Source organism: Podarcis muralis, chromosome 3 (assembly GCF_964188315.1).
Source record: "Podarcis muralis chromosome 3, rPodMur119.hap1.1, whole genome shotgun sequence".
NCBI lineage: Eukaryota > Metazoa > Chordata > Lepidosauria > Squamata > Lacertidae > Podarcis > Podarcis muralis.
The window spans coordinates 80,666,061-80,683,424 of NC_135657.1; the positions used below are offsets into that span (position 1 = coordinate 80,666,061).

Below are 17,364 nucleotides of genomic sequence, written 5' to 3' on the forward strand. Positions count from 1 at the left end.
TCTTGCGCTTTCAAAGGCGACAAAAAAAACTTGATCAAAGAACAAAACTTTCCTAGGTTGTTATTTTAATACCAGGAAACATAATTAAATACCATAAGGGCCAAAAACATTAGCAAAGCTGGCAGCAAAAAAAGCACTACCAGCACCACAACACACACAGTCTTTTTAGCCTCTCCTATCCAGTGGCCTCCTATGATGGCTGAAAAGCCACTACAAAAAACCAGGGGTACTTTCAGGATTCCTTGCAGCATGAGGGATTGCCACCAGAAAGAAAAATCTTCTTTTGGCTGGAGAGTTAATCTCTTACACCAGAACATGTTATTATTCAAATCTTGGGGAGTCTTTTAAGAAACGTTAGTAGAAGACTGCACCCATGGGTATTACGTATATGCAACAGAGTGATTTGCGGAATAGTCATTCAGCAGTGTTTTACCTGACTCATGTGGAATGGAAAACAGAAAAGTATCAGGTCCAGTGTGCTTCTCTGTACTAGTACACTGGAATCCTGCACTGAGGTGCTTACTGCTTCCACCTGAAATAAAATTACCATTAGTATAGGCATAATTAGCAATGCTGATTTTGTTTATACACATGCACACAAACATCACAGACTTCTTTAACTAGAGGTCCAGTTAGGATGATTCTCTCCCTAAGTGCAGCAGGATAAGCATGACTGTGTCCTCCTTCCCTCCACGGAATCTGGACATTGGCTTTTACACATGTTCATCCTATGTCTGAATGCCCAGTGGTCTTGGAGGGAAGGAAGAGGCACACCAAGCAAGCAAGCAATCAAGCAAAGGGGACATAAGGCTCAGAGATTGTGAACTTATCTCTGAGGAATCTGACCTGATCTGAGTCAATATCAAGCAACATGGAAAGAACGTAAGTAATGTAGGGCTTGTAGGAATAAAATTACGAAAACACTTGGAAAATAATAGATAATATCAGATACTCAGTCCTATAATACCATGGCATCTCGCAGAGTAAATACCAAAAAATGTAACTATTTCTCCACACAAACCCTGTACTCCAAATTTAAACACATTTTAGATATACTTGGCCATGGCTACGCTGTGAAAAAAATATTGAATGCTATTTTAGGAAACAAAACACAGACCTTCAGAAACAAGATTTTAAAAATGTTGATCTCATAAGCGCTAAGTGACTTAAAAAGTATCAAGGATTACTTGGCTTTTCAAGCAAAGTTCTCCGGCCAACGTTAAGCTCTTTTAAGTCCTACCAATTTCAATGGGAAATGCTTAATCCTCTCTCTGTGCCTTTAAAATGTGCTTAACTTTAAAGCAGGCTCGTTGGTTTGGTCTGATGGGCAAAGAAATGCCATACTTTGAAAGTATTCTCATCATTTATATCAGCATTTTTAAAATACTTCTAACATGCAGATTTTTTGCAAGTTCATCTGCTGCTAGAAAGTAAACAGGATGTATTTCCTTACGCAATAGCTATTTCAAAAGGTGATGAAGATAATGAACTGGGGCTGGGCTATTCCATAAACAAAACTTTACCAACTCTTACCATCAGTTCAATGTCACTGCCTATTATATAAAGCTGGTCTTCCATGGAAAGCTTCCTGTTTAGATGGGAGAGGACATAAGTAATGCCAGGCAACCGAACAGCAGGACTAGTGAGAAGACTACCCCAGAGTGCACTGTAGAAAGCTGATTGGTCCACTGCGGCAGCTACCTTCTCCAGCAGAGTGTTGGTTCTGTGGCATGAGCAACAAGAGCGTGTAGAAGTAAAATGGTAAATAAATAAATCTGGAAGGCTCAGAAATCTGGGTTGATATACCTGACTTACCTCAATTAAAACAGAAGGCCATTAAAAGAAAACAAAAAACCAACTTGGTCGTAGTTATACCTGCTACATTATATTTAAATTTCTTTCTTGGTGGTTTTAAATTGTTTTCACTGCTGTGCTTATACCGGTTTCAGTTTCAGTTTTGTACTGGAAAGTTTTGACTCTCTCGACTTACCCTTTCAACTTCCTTTTTACCAATACCCTCATTTTATAAAGGCTCTTTCTTTTGAACTCAAATGTGACTTCAGATTTGTTTGATTCTCTTGGCAACTGTCCACTCACATATATGTTGAAGGGGATAACACTATGGTCACTTTACCTAGCAGTTCAACCACGGTAACATCTCAAACTGGGTCCCATTAACAACTGAAGATAAAGTACAGGGTTGCCTTCCTCTCACCTGTTCTATAACAGACTGTTCTAAGGCAGTTCTTTAGTGTATCTAGAAATTTTACCTCTTTATTGTGACTGGAACATACACTCAAGGGCAACTGAAGTCACCAATTACTATAGAACTCCCTCCTTTGGATACTTCCTTGATTTCATTCTCCACCTCAAGATCACTCAGGGGATGACAAAACATCCCCAGTGCTAACTTATTCTTGGGGGTGCGATACAGCAATTCTGTGGCAGAGTCTGGAGAGTCTGTGCTTTGAGAATGCCTAGTTTCTTGGACTATATACTATTTTGTGCACAGAGTGCCGCCACCTCCACCTCTTCCCTGTCGTACCTATAGAGTTTGCATCGACAGACAACCAGTTAAGATTAGCATCTTAGAAATGTTCACAGTGCAGAAGATTTTATAACAGTGGTATTACATTAGACCGTAGCCTTACCTCTCATAATACTCTGAACCTTCCTCCAAGCCAGGAAGTATCCCAGTTAACAATCCTTGCAAGCCCGGTTTCAACGTTTTGCCCAAAGGAAGGTAATAAACTTCATACAGACTGAGTAATGCTGGTTTGACAGACATAGCAGCATTGGCAAGCAGAGGGAAAAGCCCAGAACTGTTTTGGAAAAAAACAGAGAGATACAAAAGGGTACTGAGAGGCTGGACTGGTTTATATGGATAATTTTCAGCATATGAGTATAAACAACTAACAAAGAGAAAGGCTGCTTAATCTATACATTCTCCGGATCCATCTCACAGACTAGTAAGTTTTCCTGAAGAACATCACCATTTCCCAAGAGATCCTACCCAACAGAGAGGCTTGTTTTGAATGAGACACTATACACTGAGTAATGGAATATGTGTCACATTTGTGGAGATTATCCAGTGAAACATGAAAATGCAAAGCTACAGTTTAAAAACATAGCTAAAAAGCTGGAAACCATTCATGCCTTTATGAATAAGCATGCTATTGCCACTCCATTCAAATTGAGCATCTTTACTCCTGAATTCAATCCTTGCCCTCCACATTCTGGTTATACTGGGATTCAGTGCTTCTGCCCTCTAAGAGGGCACTGAGAAAGCAAAAGTGCAATACAAACAAGAAATGTTACGAGAAACATATGCTCAGAGTAGATATGTATCTCCTTTCATGCCCATCTTATTTGGTAACCAGATCCTCATAATCAATAGATAAGAGGATTCAAAGACTTCCGGTTATGTCCATCGCATGATTTTCATTTTATTATCACCTATGTGTGTATGTGTTTCTGTGTGTTCAGCAAAGCATTTATTATTCTACTCCTCTAAAATGATTCCAAATTGGATAATACTGGTATATTGATAGCCTACGAATTTGTCTACAACTATGTCACACACCTCAACAAATAGCTTTGCTTCTTATCATTTATACTACCAAAGATAATGTCGCTTTCTCTGTTTTTGGTTCATATCTCCTGAATGGGCAAAACAATCCTAAATGGACCTGGATAGCAGAGAGGTGGAGCCATTGTCACATCCAAAGCCCTGCCACTTGTACTAGCCAGGATGGAAGGTGGTGGTGGTTTTTTCCTCCATATTTGCTGCACCAACTCCAAGTTATCACAACAGAGGCGCCCACAGCTGGCTATGTCCTGTCCCTGCACTGCAAGTTAATTTGCCTTTAATTTTCTACTGTAACATTAGCAACAGCCCACACTGTTAACTTTATCTACATTCTGACCCAAGTGAAATGTACTACAGGATTTATACTGTTGACTTATTCAAATAAAAACAATTCTTGATTACAGCAAGCTAACGCTCAGAATACAATATAAAGGTCATTCTTTTTACCTGTATAGGAAGAGATCTTTGGCCAGACGCTTGGGCCCAATGATTTTGAAGATGATCTCATACGTCTCAAGGGCCTTCCGGTGCACCCCACCTGGCAAGGCAGGGTGAAGGCATTGGGCAAGGCGCTTGCCTATGGTCAGCTTTTTTGGTACTACTTGGTACTTTGCATTGTTTTGAAGAACCTGACAGAAAACATTGCAAGACATTCTAAACCCAATTTCTCTCAGACAGCAGTCTATAGAACTGATCGGTTTGAAAGTTTCTGAATCCGTTCCACTTAGCAGAACGTGATGCATTAGGAAAACCACCTCTCATGCAGATTCCCAAACTTCTGATGTAACAAACTGACCTGCTTTATTAACTTGCTGCCTTATCTACATTACAAAATTCACTCCCAGGAAGCCACAGCAGGTTAAAACGGGGGTTGGATCCGTGTGGCCCATTCAGCACTGCTGGGCTCTAATTCCCATCATCCCTGACTGCTGTCCAGGCTGGATGGGGAAGATGGGCGTTGAAGTCCAACAACATGACACGGCCACAAGTTCCCCATTCAAAAGTTAAAAGGTTCCTTTATTTTTCAGGCAATTATGATGTGTTTTATCGGTCAAAGCAAGCACACAGCTCGTATGGCATAAGCTAACACTTCAGCTATTTAAATCAGTAGGTATGCAACACTTCTAAGAAGTGATGAAGAATCTTGATTTACATACATTCAATGTTATTATTGTTTATTAATATATGAACCAAAATGCTTCCTCTAGTAAGAGAAAATGCTCCATTTTAAAAGGGACATTTCCCCCCCCCCCCCTACATATTAAGGTTCTTAGAATATGCACTCCTGGTGCCAGTCGCCAGACAGATGTAACAACAGTGACTTTTTAAAAACTGTGGCAAGTGTCAATCTCCTGACATCATTATGACAGGGTGTTCCACCCTCCTTCCCTTCATAATAACTCATTCCAAAACCTTTATCTGGTGTGTAGCCTAAGAGAAAGTATCCACCAAGCAGAAGAGTTCAGCATTTCAGAATTCTGACACTCACTACAGGAAGTAATAACCTGATGATTAAAATAATCTGCCAGTCCACTCCTTTTTTAAATAGTTTGGCAGGGGGAATCTAGATTCCGAATGCTTTATACTTAATTATTTCAATTCCCCCCTCAAATCTTTGCATGCATTTCACCCAATCCTTCTAAGTCTTCTCATACCTTGTTAAGCTTTCCAAGGGATGAGATTAAATCAGCCCATTCACTGGAGTACTCAAAGCTTTTTAGGGCCTTGTCGACAGCTGCTACGTAGTTTCTGTACTTGGAATCACCCAGTAGCTCCAGCTCCTCCGCATTCATCCTCCCGCAGAGTCCCACTAGAGACCAGATTGTAATTCATGTAAAGTTGTGAACTGAAAAAGATGGAGCAACATGATTTCCCTAATCCATAACTTTTTACTGTTGCATTCATTCAGACAGTTAAACAAATATATATGGCCATGATAGACACAGGTAACATGAAGTCTGTAAAAAATATGATCAAATTTCTGTTTTTGAGAAAGAAACTAGTGAAGCTCATTTTGTTTTTAAAGAAATCTGGTGAGCTCATAAATAGTGATCCAATACTCCAAGTGGATAAACAGTCTGCATTTTATGTGAAGAGAATCTCATTAATTTTATACAATTTTAAGGCACAATTTGCGATTCCTCTTTTGGGGCTTGCCGTATTTGACAAATCTCTTCCTTCAGCAGTTCCAGGCAGACAACCTGAAAAGGAAGGAAGTTTCTGAAGCCTCTAATAGGCAACTGTAAGTGGCTTGGGCACTGCTTTTAGCTTGATGGGTCGCAAGTTGTGGAAATGTGCACTAAATCAGACTCCCAAGGGCAATGTATGCTCACGTTGCTAACTCAACCAATCAAATCTTTTCTCTTTCTCCAGCTCCTGGCATAAAACCCCTTTCAAATTTATAAAACAAGTTAGATGCTGCAAATGTTTTCCTTTGCTTTTCCACCAAAGCTGCAACCAACTAAAGGGGGGGGGGGGAGAACACTTCCAAAACAGATGTTGCAAAAACTAATTTTACACCTTGGTAATAATACTCAGATTAGCATTTGGAAAGCGTGAAACAGATTTAATTATGTAGCTATGAAGAACAAAAAGCTCGCATACGTATCCTAAAACACACGAGGCCCCAAATCTTCATTTGGTAATGCTAAAGATGAGTTCATGAGGTCAGAGAAACTCTAAGATGCAATAAAACATCCTGAATCACACTTAGCTGATAAAAGCTTTTTAGTTTTGAACTATGCTCCCTCAGAGGCCTCTCAGGTGCGTGCAGGGCCTCCTCCCCCCACCTGAAATTCAGCTCTATAAAGCACTCGACTGCAGCCAACAGAGTATGTTTCAGTAGAATGCATGGTTGCAAGTGTGTGTGTGGCTTCACTGGTTTGCAACTGTGCCAACAGCCCCCCAAAGGTCAAAGACTCCTGGCTTACATTATTTCCATCCGAGGGATGCAGAATTTGGGCACTGCAGCAACTAGCTCAATCAACACTGTGGAATCTTTCTCAATACTTGGTATTCCCTTCCACCCTGGACTGTAATTTTATAGTTATTGGGGGCAGGGAAGCGGGCATAAACATATTGCTCCTACCCACAATTGTCTCTTTCTCACACATACAGTGACGGATTGGCCACCTAATATCACAAGCAATGGGCATTTTTTAGCTATATCAGAAAATGGTTCCTAAGCGAGCTACTCTACTCCCACTCTCCAGGAACAAATGCAGGTATTTACTTATATGAGAGAAAACTCAGATACTTTGTTAGCACGGGCAGTGAACCCGATCTTTAGAAACTGGCGACACCCCAGGGACAGAATGTAAAGCAGGTTTTGCCATCTCTACTGCACCCTGAAAATGGTGGGCAGTTGTAGATTATGTCAGGGCAGACAAAAGGAAGTATTTTTCCCCACACTGTGCGTAATTAATTTATGGAATTTGCTGCCACAAGGTGATTCAATGATCATTGGCTTAGATGGCTTTAAAAGGGGATTAGACAAATTCATGGACCGATACGGACTTCCTGTGCTCAGAGATAGCATGTCACTCCTTAGTACTTCAGAACACCATCTTTAAAGAAAGGAACTATAATAATCTTCAAAAAATGAAATCATAAACAGAAGTATCTAGTGCAGAAACTGGTCTTCCAACTTTACTTTCAATAGCTACAAAAAATAATAATCAGCAAATGAAAGGTGTTATGTGAAGAAAGTTACTTTATCACACCTATGAGAATACAAAATAGAAAGGATTAAAAATAACAATGGTTCTTGCACTTTTTAAAATTTCATATACGGAAGATTAGCTACATGGTATTATCCTCCATGGGTTGCCAGCTGGGGAAAAATGATTTCACTGTTACTTTACCAAAGACCTTGGAAAATTAATTTTTCTGCTTGTCATTTCAAAGCCTACACTGGAAAATTCAGTTTTCTTTCTGCAAAGAACATTTCACTGACCTTAAGGCCTATGTCTGATCAAGCAGCAGGAAACAAAGTTTGGTACCCTTGATGCAGAACTAAAGAAAAAAGCTTCATAATGCAAAACTTTGTTTCAGTAAATGTAACATTTGACAGAGAGAAAACTAAGGAGAACACAGATGCATTGCATTTCCCCCCTAGCAAGGTAATGGTAATAGCTTTGAGGCTGCACAAATGGGCTGCCTGCTCCAAGGCAGTAGCATAACCCAATAAGCAAATGTTGAACTCTTGCCCTTGCCATGCCTGTCCCATAATCCATACATAGGAGCTAATCACTGGCCCATTTTAAGCTGTAGCATGACTGATACTGTGAGCATTAGGGCTCATATAGTACATTCATTCCATGGAAGTCATTAAGCAAAACGTTTCTGATTTTGTCCTTTGGAGCATCTTTCCCATTACTCACATTTCCTTAAAGCTTAGCAATATAGGCCTGCATCCAGTCTTGGTTATACTTAGAGAAGACCCACTGAAATCAACGGGGCTTCAATCAATGACAAACTTAAGTTCAGTGATTTCGGTGTGCTGACTCTAAGCACAACTATAACTGCAAACCTAAGCCTGGATGTAAGCCCTATTGAATTCAATAGAAGCTACTACAACTAATCTGATATGGTCAGGTTGTGCTTCAAGTCTGGATTCAAACCCATATTTCTTAAAAATTAATGCTCCTTACTGAGGTTCTATTTCTGTTAGATTTACTAAGGTTCCATATCTTCTGTTACACTCATGATCCAACGAGAGACTGGCTATTCACACCATGAAGGAAATGAGCTTTATGTGGACTTTGTGTATGGACGATTGCATTTGTATGGACTGCTGCATATAATGTGGGAATGCATATTTTTTGGGTCTGTCCATTTGGGACTTATAGGATTAATTTGTGATCTCTACCCTGTCCTGGGACTCAGTTGGGAAGAGGGAACTCTATTGTGTATATGAGAGCTGGCATGCCCTTGTCTCAAGGGCTCTATGACTTCCTGTAGCCTGCAGGGCAGAGCTTATGACTGGCAGGGCAGGCAGACAAAGTATTTATCTAGCCTGAAGGCAGGCAATTCAAGGAGGAACTCAGGAGACATTGAAAGGCTTTTGTATGCCTGTGAGACAAAAGGTGGCAAAGAAATGTATACTGAGATTGCACAGGGGGCAACAGAGGAGTGTTGAGAGTTGGCTCTAAGATAGTAATTAGATAGAGGGAGAAAGGATTGTGTTTAACCCTTGTTTGTTTGTTCTTTTGCTCTATTGAGGAAATTGTTGGTTTTCTCTAACTTTTACATATACCATTTCTTAAAACTATTCCCCCCACCATCTTAGTAAACGTTTTACCTTGCTCATAAACCTGTGGTGGTCTTTTATTTTAACACCCCCATACCTAGAAGCCATACATTAAGAAGCTTCAGGCGGACCCAAGGAAAGTTTGTAGGCTGATTAATAAAGGGCAGTCAGGTAGAACTAATTCCCTTTATCTAGTGGCAGCAAGCTTTTTAAAGGGGAAGCGCTGGCTGAGCAGAAGGGTACACTCTGTGTTAGCGGCCAGGTCTCTTCCTTCAGACAACACAGGGGCCCAGGGTAGTTAGAAAGTGGCCCATCACACACCCATCTATCCAGTTGTGCAGGAAACTGTCAACACTCTACATTTCAGGCAAAATGTTGTCAATTCTAGTTACAGTGTTTATGTACAAATTCTCAATGCCTAATACTATGCTTATCACTTTTATAATTCTATTTCTATTGTGTTGTTGAATATTTCACAGTCATAGTTTTATTCCTGTTGTAAATCATATTGAAATCTAGTAGAATGAAGCATATAAATAAATGTGTATCTACATACTGGCTAGTATTTTGCAAAGCTACAAACTTTCCTGGAAGTCTTATGCCCTGGAAATGAGAGAGGAAAAAAAAAATTATGTTAAAAAGTAGACAACACAGTGTACTTCCTAAGAATTTATTCCATTAAACATCCTTATGATTCTTGAGTATGGAATAAAACAATGTTTTCAGTATTTATACTTATAAGTAAATCCTAATGAGTTCAGTGAGGCTTACCTATGATTACATGAGTATATGATTGCAGCCTCGTGTACATTATTTAATCCTTGCAGCATGTAAATTGGGTTAGAACTTTTATTCCCATACTGTATTGAAGATAGATAGTACTGAGAGGGAGTAGCTTGCCTAAAGCCACATTAGAGTCAAACTTGGGGAGTCCTGTACAGTAAGAGCCCATGGATAACTCACTATCAAAGCATCTAATGCCCAATATTTCTGTTTAGTTACTGTACTTTCCTCATCAGCTAAAGGCAAACAATGCTACATTCTTCAAATGAATACAGCAGGAACATGAAGACAACAGGGTTTTTCAGAAAACTGGAATGCCAGATCAAACAACGGATTTTCTGTACCCAGTATTTTCTAAGTGAATATGAGTGAGTAGAATTTTAGTATGACTTTGATTTTTTAAACATAACAGCTTAAGCCTGCCTTCTTTGCTATTAACAAAGCTGCAGATTTTATAAAACATTTGTTTGTGACAATTATTCCTAATTACACAATAATCAAATAGTGCATATTATCCAAAGAATTTGTGTTTGTATTGCACAGCTTCTTCTGTTCTGACAAAAATGTAATTATTTTTGCAAATTAGGAAATATATAAGATTTTCTTGCTAACCATTTCTACTTTGAAAAGTATTTATCTGAAGAATTTATAAACCACACCACATTTGAAAATATTGTGAGGGTATACAAAACAAAGAAACAAACAAATAACAAATACAAAGTTAAAGCACTAAGACTGCATTAAATCCACCTGTAAAGTCAGCAGCAACAATATCCTACAAAGCTACCCTGAAAAAGGTAGGGGGAAGAGTATAAAAAACAAATGGTTGGCACCATCCTAATTTCTGGGTAGAGTGCATTCCAAAGTGTGATGGACGCCATCCCAAAAGCTCTGTCTCGGGTGCTTCTTAAATGAATACGACACACAGTGCACATTTGTTGCACTTACAGTTTAACTACTCTTATGCCAGATCCCTCAAGTAGTACTACAATTAGACACAGTCCTATTTATAACACAAGTTAGGAGGATAATGCCCCTTTATTAAAGTCAGCTTTCTCTCACCCATATCAATATATATATTCAAAGGCAAATTCCATCATAAAGTCCAAAGTGAGGATAAGGGTCCATCAATAGCAACCAGAAACTTAACAACACACATTTAATATTGGAAAGTCTCCAATATACTCCACCATGGGAGTAACTGTTACTTTCCGCATAGCTACGCAAGGGAAGAATGCTGCCACTCTTTCAAAATGGCACCAGGCTGGGTAGTATTAGTTGCAAAGCCTCCTCAATAGGCAGAGGATACAAAATATGCAATTGTGGTGCGGCCAAACACCTCAGTCATGTATTTCCCCCTGTCCTTTGACACAGGCAAGAGTCTCTTTGCCTCCCTTCTCCTTTCATGCACCCTAGTTGCTAATATTCCCTGCCTGATTCAAGATGCAGGCAAGTAACAGTAGGGAGCTGAGGTGCCTATGTGGAAGACTGTGCCAAAGAACCTGTGGCTTTGCATGCTGGGGAAAACCCTTTGTATCCAATTTTTGCTCAGTTCAAAACACAGTCCCACTGAGAACTCTAGAAGCTCTACAAGATATCACAGTTGAAACATTAACTAAGTGAAAGGAGCAATTGCTATTCTAGGAATTGCTGTGAAGAACCTCAACGGATGAAATTTCCTTGTTTATTTTTCCCTTTCTCTAGGCATCCTGTCATATTAAGAAGCCTTCAGTACTTGACTCAGCTTGTTTGGCTTCTTCAGCAATTGTACTCTGGAATGTCCTGTGTTGATGATCTTTAGAAAATGACAAACAGCATTTAAAAATTACTCATATAAGACGCGGATAGGGTGGGGGGTGGGCTTTGGTGACAAAGAACAACTTCGATAGTGTGAAATGTCTAGTACAAGGGACCCCAATTTATTTCATTCTGTGCTTTATTCTCTATAAAAACAAGTATTCCTTTCTCCCTATTATTTTATAATTAGCAAATTCTACCAGCATCTTGTAACAGATGCTCTATCACTGAATTACAGCATTTGAAGGATTTTAAAGCAATTATTTCTAAATCCAAGAAAAGGGTCTTAATTGTTACTGTTCACAACCTATAGCCCAAGCATCATTTAACTTTTCTGAAAAATTAGGAAAAAGACACCCACATTTAAAACTACAGAAGCTTAATAATAGTATAATGTGCTGCTGATAAAGCACTTATACAATATGTTATTTATTTAGCATCCATTATGCTATTTCCATTATATGTATATAAGATTGAAGCTGCACTCCTGCGTGCACTTACCAAGGAACAAGCCCCATCAAACATGAAAGTGCTTATTTCCACAAATTGCATTGTGGGAGACAGTAATCTGCTCAGTGATATCCAAATTGACAAACCACTGGCTCAATGCATGAGCTTCTAGTGCCTCTCCTTGGGACAGAAGATAGAAAGATGTGTAGATACCACTGCACTTTACAAGAGGCAAAGAAAACTGCTTACTAATGCAGTTTAGAATTACTAATCTACATAAACATAGCACAGAGAGAACAGAAAAAAGCCAATTTATTAGTTACTCTGATTTGCAAGTGGACTTTGAAAGACAATGTAGAAAGGGGTTACTAATCTGTGTTGCCTTATGTGCAAAAAACCGCACTTAACTGCAGCAGATTGAATTTGAAGAAGGGACACGAAGAAAAGGGTGAGTACAATCCTATGCTTGTTTACTCAGAAATAAGTCTGACTATATTTGAGCCTGCTCCTTTATGAGTGTGCTGCTTGAACGAGTGAATGAAAGTAGAGAATGCAAAATGCCAACTATTAGAAGGTCACATCATACTCTAGCAGCTAAATCAAATAACCATTAACTCCTGTTCATTATTCACAGTAACTGGGGTTGGAGATGCATGATTCTGAGGAGTGGATTAGTTTATCCTTTAACAGAAGTTTTTAACAGTATCAAGACTCTAAAGGGGCAGGCAGAGAGCTACAGGTGGCTGTTATTTAAAATAAATGAGCTCAGAGTGCAAAATATAAGAAGACTGAGAGGATGTAAGGGAAGAGAAATCCCCCCCCCCCGTCTTCACACAACCAGGGTGGCTAAGACATTGGCAATGGGGAAGCTAGAGGTGAACTAGTCAACATTTAGTGCACCTTGTGACTGTATCTGATGAAGATGGGAGAGGAACAAGAGAGGCACAAGAGATGATGATGATGCCTCTTTCTGATGGGCCCTGCTCCATTTATTTTCAGCCCCCCCCCCATGGAGGGGGGGGCTGCCATAACGGAATGTGAAATAGAAGGAAACATTAGTGGCAGACAGGAGAAACTGACCCATAAGCATATTTGGAGACACAAAAGACCAGGAGGCATTTCCACACAGCCCTCCCCATCCACCTTATACTTCTGAATCTCTCCCCCAAGGAGAGGGAGGAGACCCTCCAATAAGGGATGCCCCCACCCTGCCCCCCTACCCCCAAACCTTAACGCTTATATACCCTCCCCCCGTCACAACCAGGCACCGAAAAAGCGGGAAGCAGAAAAGGGTTGGGGGAGGGCGCGTCGCAGGGGGAAAGGGTTACCTTGGCGTCCCAAGCCGGAAGAGCCCCCGCCGCCTAAACACACCGGAGAGGGCACTGACAGCTCCCAGCATGCAGCGCGGCCCCCTTCCTTCCGCCCTCCCTCCGGCTCGCTTCTCCTTGCGCAACAGCGCCACCTGCCGGCTCTCCAGAACGTTCTACCGCTGGAATCCTACCCCCCTCGCCTCGGCTTCTGCGCGCGCCGGAGAGTTCGCCCTCCGCGCTGCGCGTGCATCTTTCCGGGCCGCGGCTCTGTATCCGCACTCGCCAACCGGGCAGTAAAGCCCCTCGGCCACACGTCTGTCTTCGAGAAAACCGTCTTTATTAAATTTGTCGGCCGCTTTATCTTGCCCAGGGCAACCCCAAAGCGACTTACAACGACCCAAACAACATGGGCATAGCCAGGGGGGTGCAGCTGCATCAATCAAGTAAATAAATAAAAATACCTTACTAATTCTGTCGCAGATAACTCTGTTCGGCACCCCCCATACGTAAAGCCTGCCCCCACTAAAATCCTGGCTACACCCATGCCAAACAAACAGACAACAAACCCCGCAGAAAGCGATTAAAACCAAGGCTAAAAGAGAAATACAATGAAATTCTGCCACCAGCAGAATATGGGCCCTGTACACGCGCACAAGGGAATTCTTGCACTGTTCTGGAATCCAAGTGAGGGAATAGGAAGCGGCCCCTCTGTTTGCGCGCGTTCTGCGCGCATTAGTTACACGGCGAATGTCTCAGAGGGTGCAATTAAATGTATATCTGTCTCCAACAGAAGCGAGCCATTTACCCCTGGGTCCCGGCTTCCGAAGCTGTCCTCGACCTCTGGTAATCGAAGGCACCTGGAGGCTCTGCATCAGGCCATACCTGGAGGCTCTGCATCAGGGTGTGCCTCCAGACGCTGACGACTCCAACTCCCACCAGCCCGATGGTCAGGGATATGATAGGAGCTTCAGCTCTACAACACTTGGAGGGCCCCGAGTCCCCCATCTCGCTTAACAGCCTTCACTAATAATACGCAGTTTGTGAATTTAAGGCTCTGCTATCCACTAAGGACGCTTAGGCTGCAATCCTATACACACACACCTGGGAGTAAGTCCCATAAAAGTTTCGCACCACTTTGTAGGAAATGTATACTTTTTTGTGCGTTCTGCAATTTTCCTAAGGAGACGTACTAGTATACACGTGTAGGATTTCATTGTAAGCCCGCAATGATATTTTGAAATTGTTATTATGGCCTTAAGGCAATAAACCTTTTTGATTGTAAGCCTGGAACCCTGTATGAGCCAACCTCGGAGCAGGCCCAATGGTATCCAATGGAACTTAATTCTAAGTAGATTGCAATCCCCTCCCCCAAGGCCACAGATATTTTTTTCCTTCAGAGTACTGTACCATATTCAAAAGACCGAGCCCTTTAAAAGAAGCAAAAGGCCTCTCTGGAGACACTTGCTTGCAACAAGAGCTGGGCTAAGAAATCCATACACCATTTTAAGCGGCATCTTGCTCCGAGCTATCAGTCCCAAATGACGCCACGTGGCGCACAAACGATTCCAAAAACGCAACCTTCCTGAGCCCGTTCAATTCGAAATCGGAGAAAAACCTGAGAAATCCTTTCCTCGGAGCTGAGCAATTGGAGGGTGAGCACTCGCAGCTACAAGTTTGCACACAGTAAGAAGGGACGCCGGCTCTTCTATTTCCTTAAAGCCAGCCACCGGTTGCCTGGCGATGGAGAGGGCGCTGTGGCGAAGACGGAGACTTTCTCTTTGCCGGTAGAGGCCGGTTTCGCTTAAGCGCTTCCTGGGCTGAGTTTGGCGTTTCCCCTCCTCCTCCTCTCCCACGTGGGTCCGCTCCCCGGGCAGGTCTGAATTTCACCGCGGATACAATATTTGGATGTCCCCAGCCCAGGATCTCAGTGGCACGCGCTGGCTTAATGGACGAGGTCGCAGTGTTTTTGGAAATCAGGCAGGGGACGCAGAGTGGGCTGCTGATTATCCGGTATTTATTTTAACTCTTTCCAACGCCCCCTTCCCGTTTTAAGAGAAGTACACAAATACATGTGTACCGGGATCTATTTTGCGATAGCCTCCTTTTCTCCCAGGCAATTCAAGGCAGCCGCCGTAGGGTCTCTGTGCAATCTCCTATCCAGACACCGATTAGATCTGGGTTAGTTTCGACCGCAGTGGCAATGGGTGGGATCAAAGGTACTTCACCCTCCTTCTCTCCCAGCCTTCCTTCAGCTGGTTAAACCTCCCCTCCTCTGCCTCGACGATGATGAGGTTGATTGGCCCCATACTGATGTTATGCTTTCCCCTTCAGAATTATGGTAGGGAAAGTGTAACAATTTTCACTCCTTGCAGCCCCCTCTGTGTTGATCAGCTGACTGGGGAACAGCTGAGAGTGCTTAAAAGGATGCCTGACTGCAGAAAAAGGCACTCCTCTGCAGAAAGGTTGGGATATGAATTTAATTAATAATAAATATTTATCATGCGCCTCCCCTTTCTTCCTGTTGCTTGGCTGTCCAGGACAGCTTGGCTGATAGTTGTGTGTCATGTCAGGTTGGCAGTGGGCTTGAAGCTGCCCATGGAGTGCAGATTGCACATTTCTGAACAAGAAATAAGGCAGAAAGGCATGCTTCTTATTAAGTATGTCTGTTGACCATAGACTGTGCATATTTCTCAGATAATTTACATAATGCAGTCAAGATATGTACGTTCTCTAAGACCTGTTGGGGATTATGCATTTTGCCTGGGAAATGTGAACAATTCCCACTTCGTGAGAGGATTATGTGCACATTGTCCATGAGGCCTAGTGAATGCATTATTGTCAGCTATTGTGCTCATTAATCACTCAATTTATATTCCCCTTAATATATATTGTGCTTCCCAATTCAGGACTGCACTTCGTACATCTGATGATATAGTCTCCAACCCATGCACGTTTAAGACACAAAGCTCTGTAAACTTTAAGGTGCAAGTTGTACTACAATACAGTGGTACCTCGGGTTACAAACGCTTCAGGTTACACGTTTTCAGGTTACGGACGCGCCGAAACCTGGAAGTACTGGAACGCATTACTTCCGGGTTTCGGCGCTCGCACATGCACAGAAGCACTAAATTGCACTTTGCGCATGCACAGAAGCGCCGAATCACGTCATGCGCATGCGCAGATGCGGCGCTGTGGGTTGCAAACGTGCCTCCCGCATGGATCATGTTCACAACCCGAGGTTCCACTGTAAACTAATCTGGCTACTCCTCTAGAATTTGCCAAGTGGGTTTTAGAGACTTTATTGCAAAGTCAGGAAGTTCATGATATCAGAATACTAGGGAAACTACATTAAGACAAGTTTAGGTTTGTGGTGTAAACATCTTCCTTGGTGATGTCATATGCTGGGCTCATGTGGAACCCTGGTTCAGAAATTCTCCAAGAGTTTGGTAAACAGACCCTCATTGGCACAGGGGCCCTGATCAGATGGAGCACATGTGTGGCTTCAACAGGAAGAGGACAACAGCTCACTGGGTATCCAGCTTCCTTATGATCAGCTTCCCAGCCTGGACGTCAGTTAGGTGTGACCCCTGGCTGCACACCACCTCCTTTTGAAAGCTGGATCCTCAAACTCCTTCTCTCTCTCTGGCTCAACCAGGACTGAAGATAACCCCTGTGTGGCTAGCCATCTCCCTTTGTAGGAAATTTTGATGCCCCATCAAGGTCCGCAGTTGTTTTCTTTCTGCCTTGTCAGGGCACCCTGCAGGGAGGGGAAGCTGCAAGCCTTTTCTGCCTGCAGGCTCTCCTCCCAGCTACTTCTGCTAGCAAGCCTTGTGAAACTGATATGGCATCACAGAAGGTATGTGGCACATTATGTGGCCATAATGAGTTTTTAGCGGCACTCTGTCCACACATACACACAAAGAGCGAGTGACTAAAGTGCTCTTACATGCAGGCAATAGGAATCCGAGATAAGTGTTCTCAGTAGTGCTGTGTCTCACTGATATGTAATTGCTTCTTAATATTTATCGTTCAGACCTCTGGTTAAGACAATTGTTATTCTCCCAGGCATTTTAATGAGTTGCATTTCATGGAACCCAAGGGTATGTTAAACAACGGAAATTGGATTTTTCACTTTGATGTTCAAATCAATTGTTATTTAATTGTGTGTGTGGCTGGTTTTTCAT

At 42.1% G+C, this 17,364-nt stretch overlaps 2 protein-coding genes across 8 annotated transcripts in view; one reads left to right on the forward strand and one right to left on the reverse strand.

Moving 5' to 3' along the window:
• DOP1A (DOP1 leucine zipper like protein A) overlaps positions 1-14,913 on the reverse strand; it is a 55,429-nt gene extending 40,516 nt beyond the window's left edge. For 2 of the 6 annotated variants that reach the window (XM_028722861.2, XM_028722855.2), the window contains exons 1-6: positions 13,199-13,316; positions 5,245-5,435; positions 4,037-4,218; positions 2,652-2,822; positions 1,534-1,723; positions 434-532 (exon numbers count right to left, since the gene is read on the reverse strand). In XM_028722861.2, coding sequence (XP_028578694.2) covers positions 434-532; positions 1,534-1,723; positions 2,652-2,822; positions 4,037-4,218; positions 5,245-5,382 — 780 coding nt within the window. In that variant the 5' untranslated portion in view covers positions 5,383-5,435; positions 13,199-13,316. Of the gene's footprint in view, positions 1-433; positions 533-1,533; positions 1,724-2,651; positions 2,823-4,036; positions 4,219-5,244; positions 5,436-13,198; positions 13,318-14,679 lie in introns of those variants that run through there. The other 4 variants (XR_013392298.1, XM_028722857.2, XM_028722856.2 and 1 more) reach the window with 4 other exon arrangements.
• Positions 14,914-15,013: 100 nt separating this feature from the next.
• UBE3D (ubiquitin protein ligase E3D) overlaps positions 15,014-17,364 on the forward strand; it is a 60,372-nt gene continuing 58,021 nt past the window's right edge. For both annotated transcript variants that reach the window (XM_028722879.2, XM_028722881.2), the window contains exon 1: positions 15,014-15,190. In XM_028722879.2, coding sequence (XP_028578712.2) covers positions 15,126-15,190 — 65 coding nt within the window. In that variant the 5' untranslated portion in view covers positions 15,014-15,125. The remainder of the gene's footprint in view (positions 15,191-17,364) is intronic.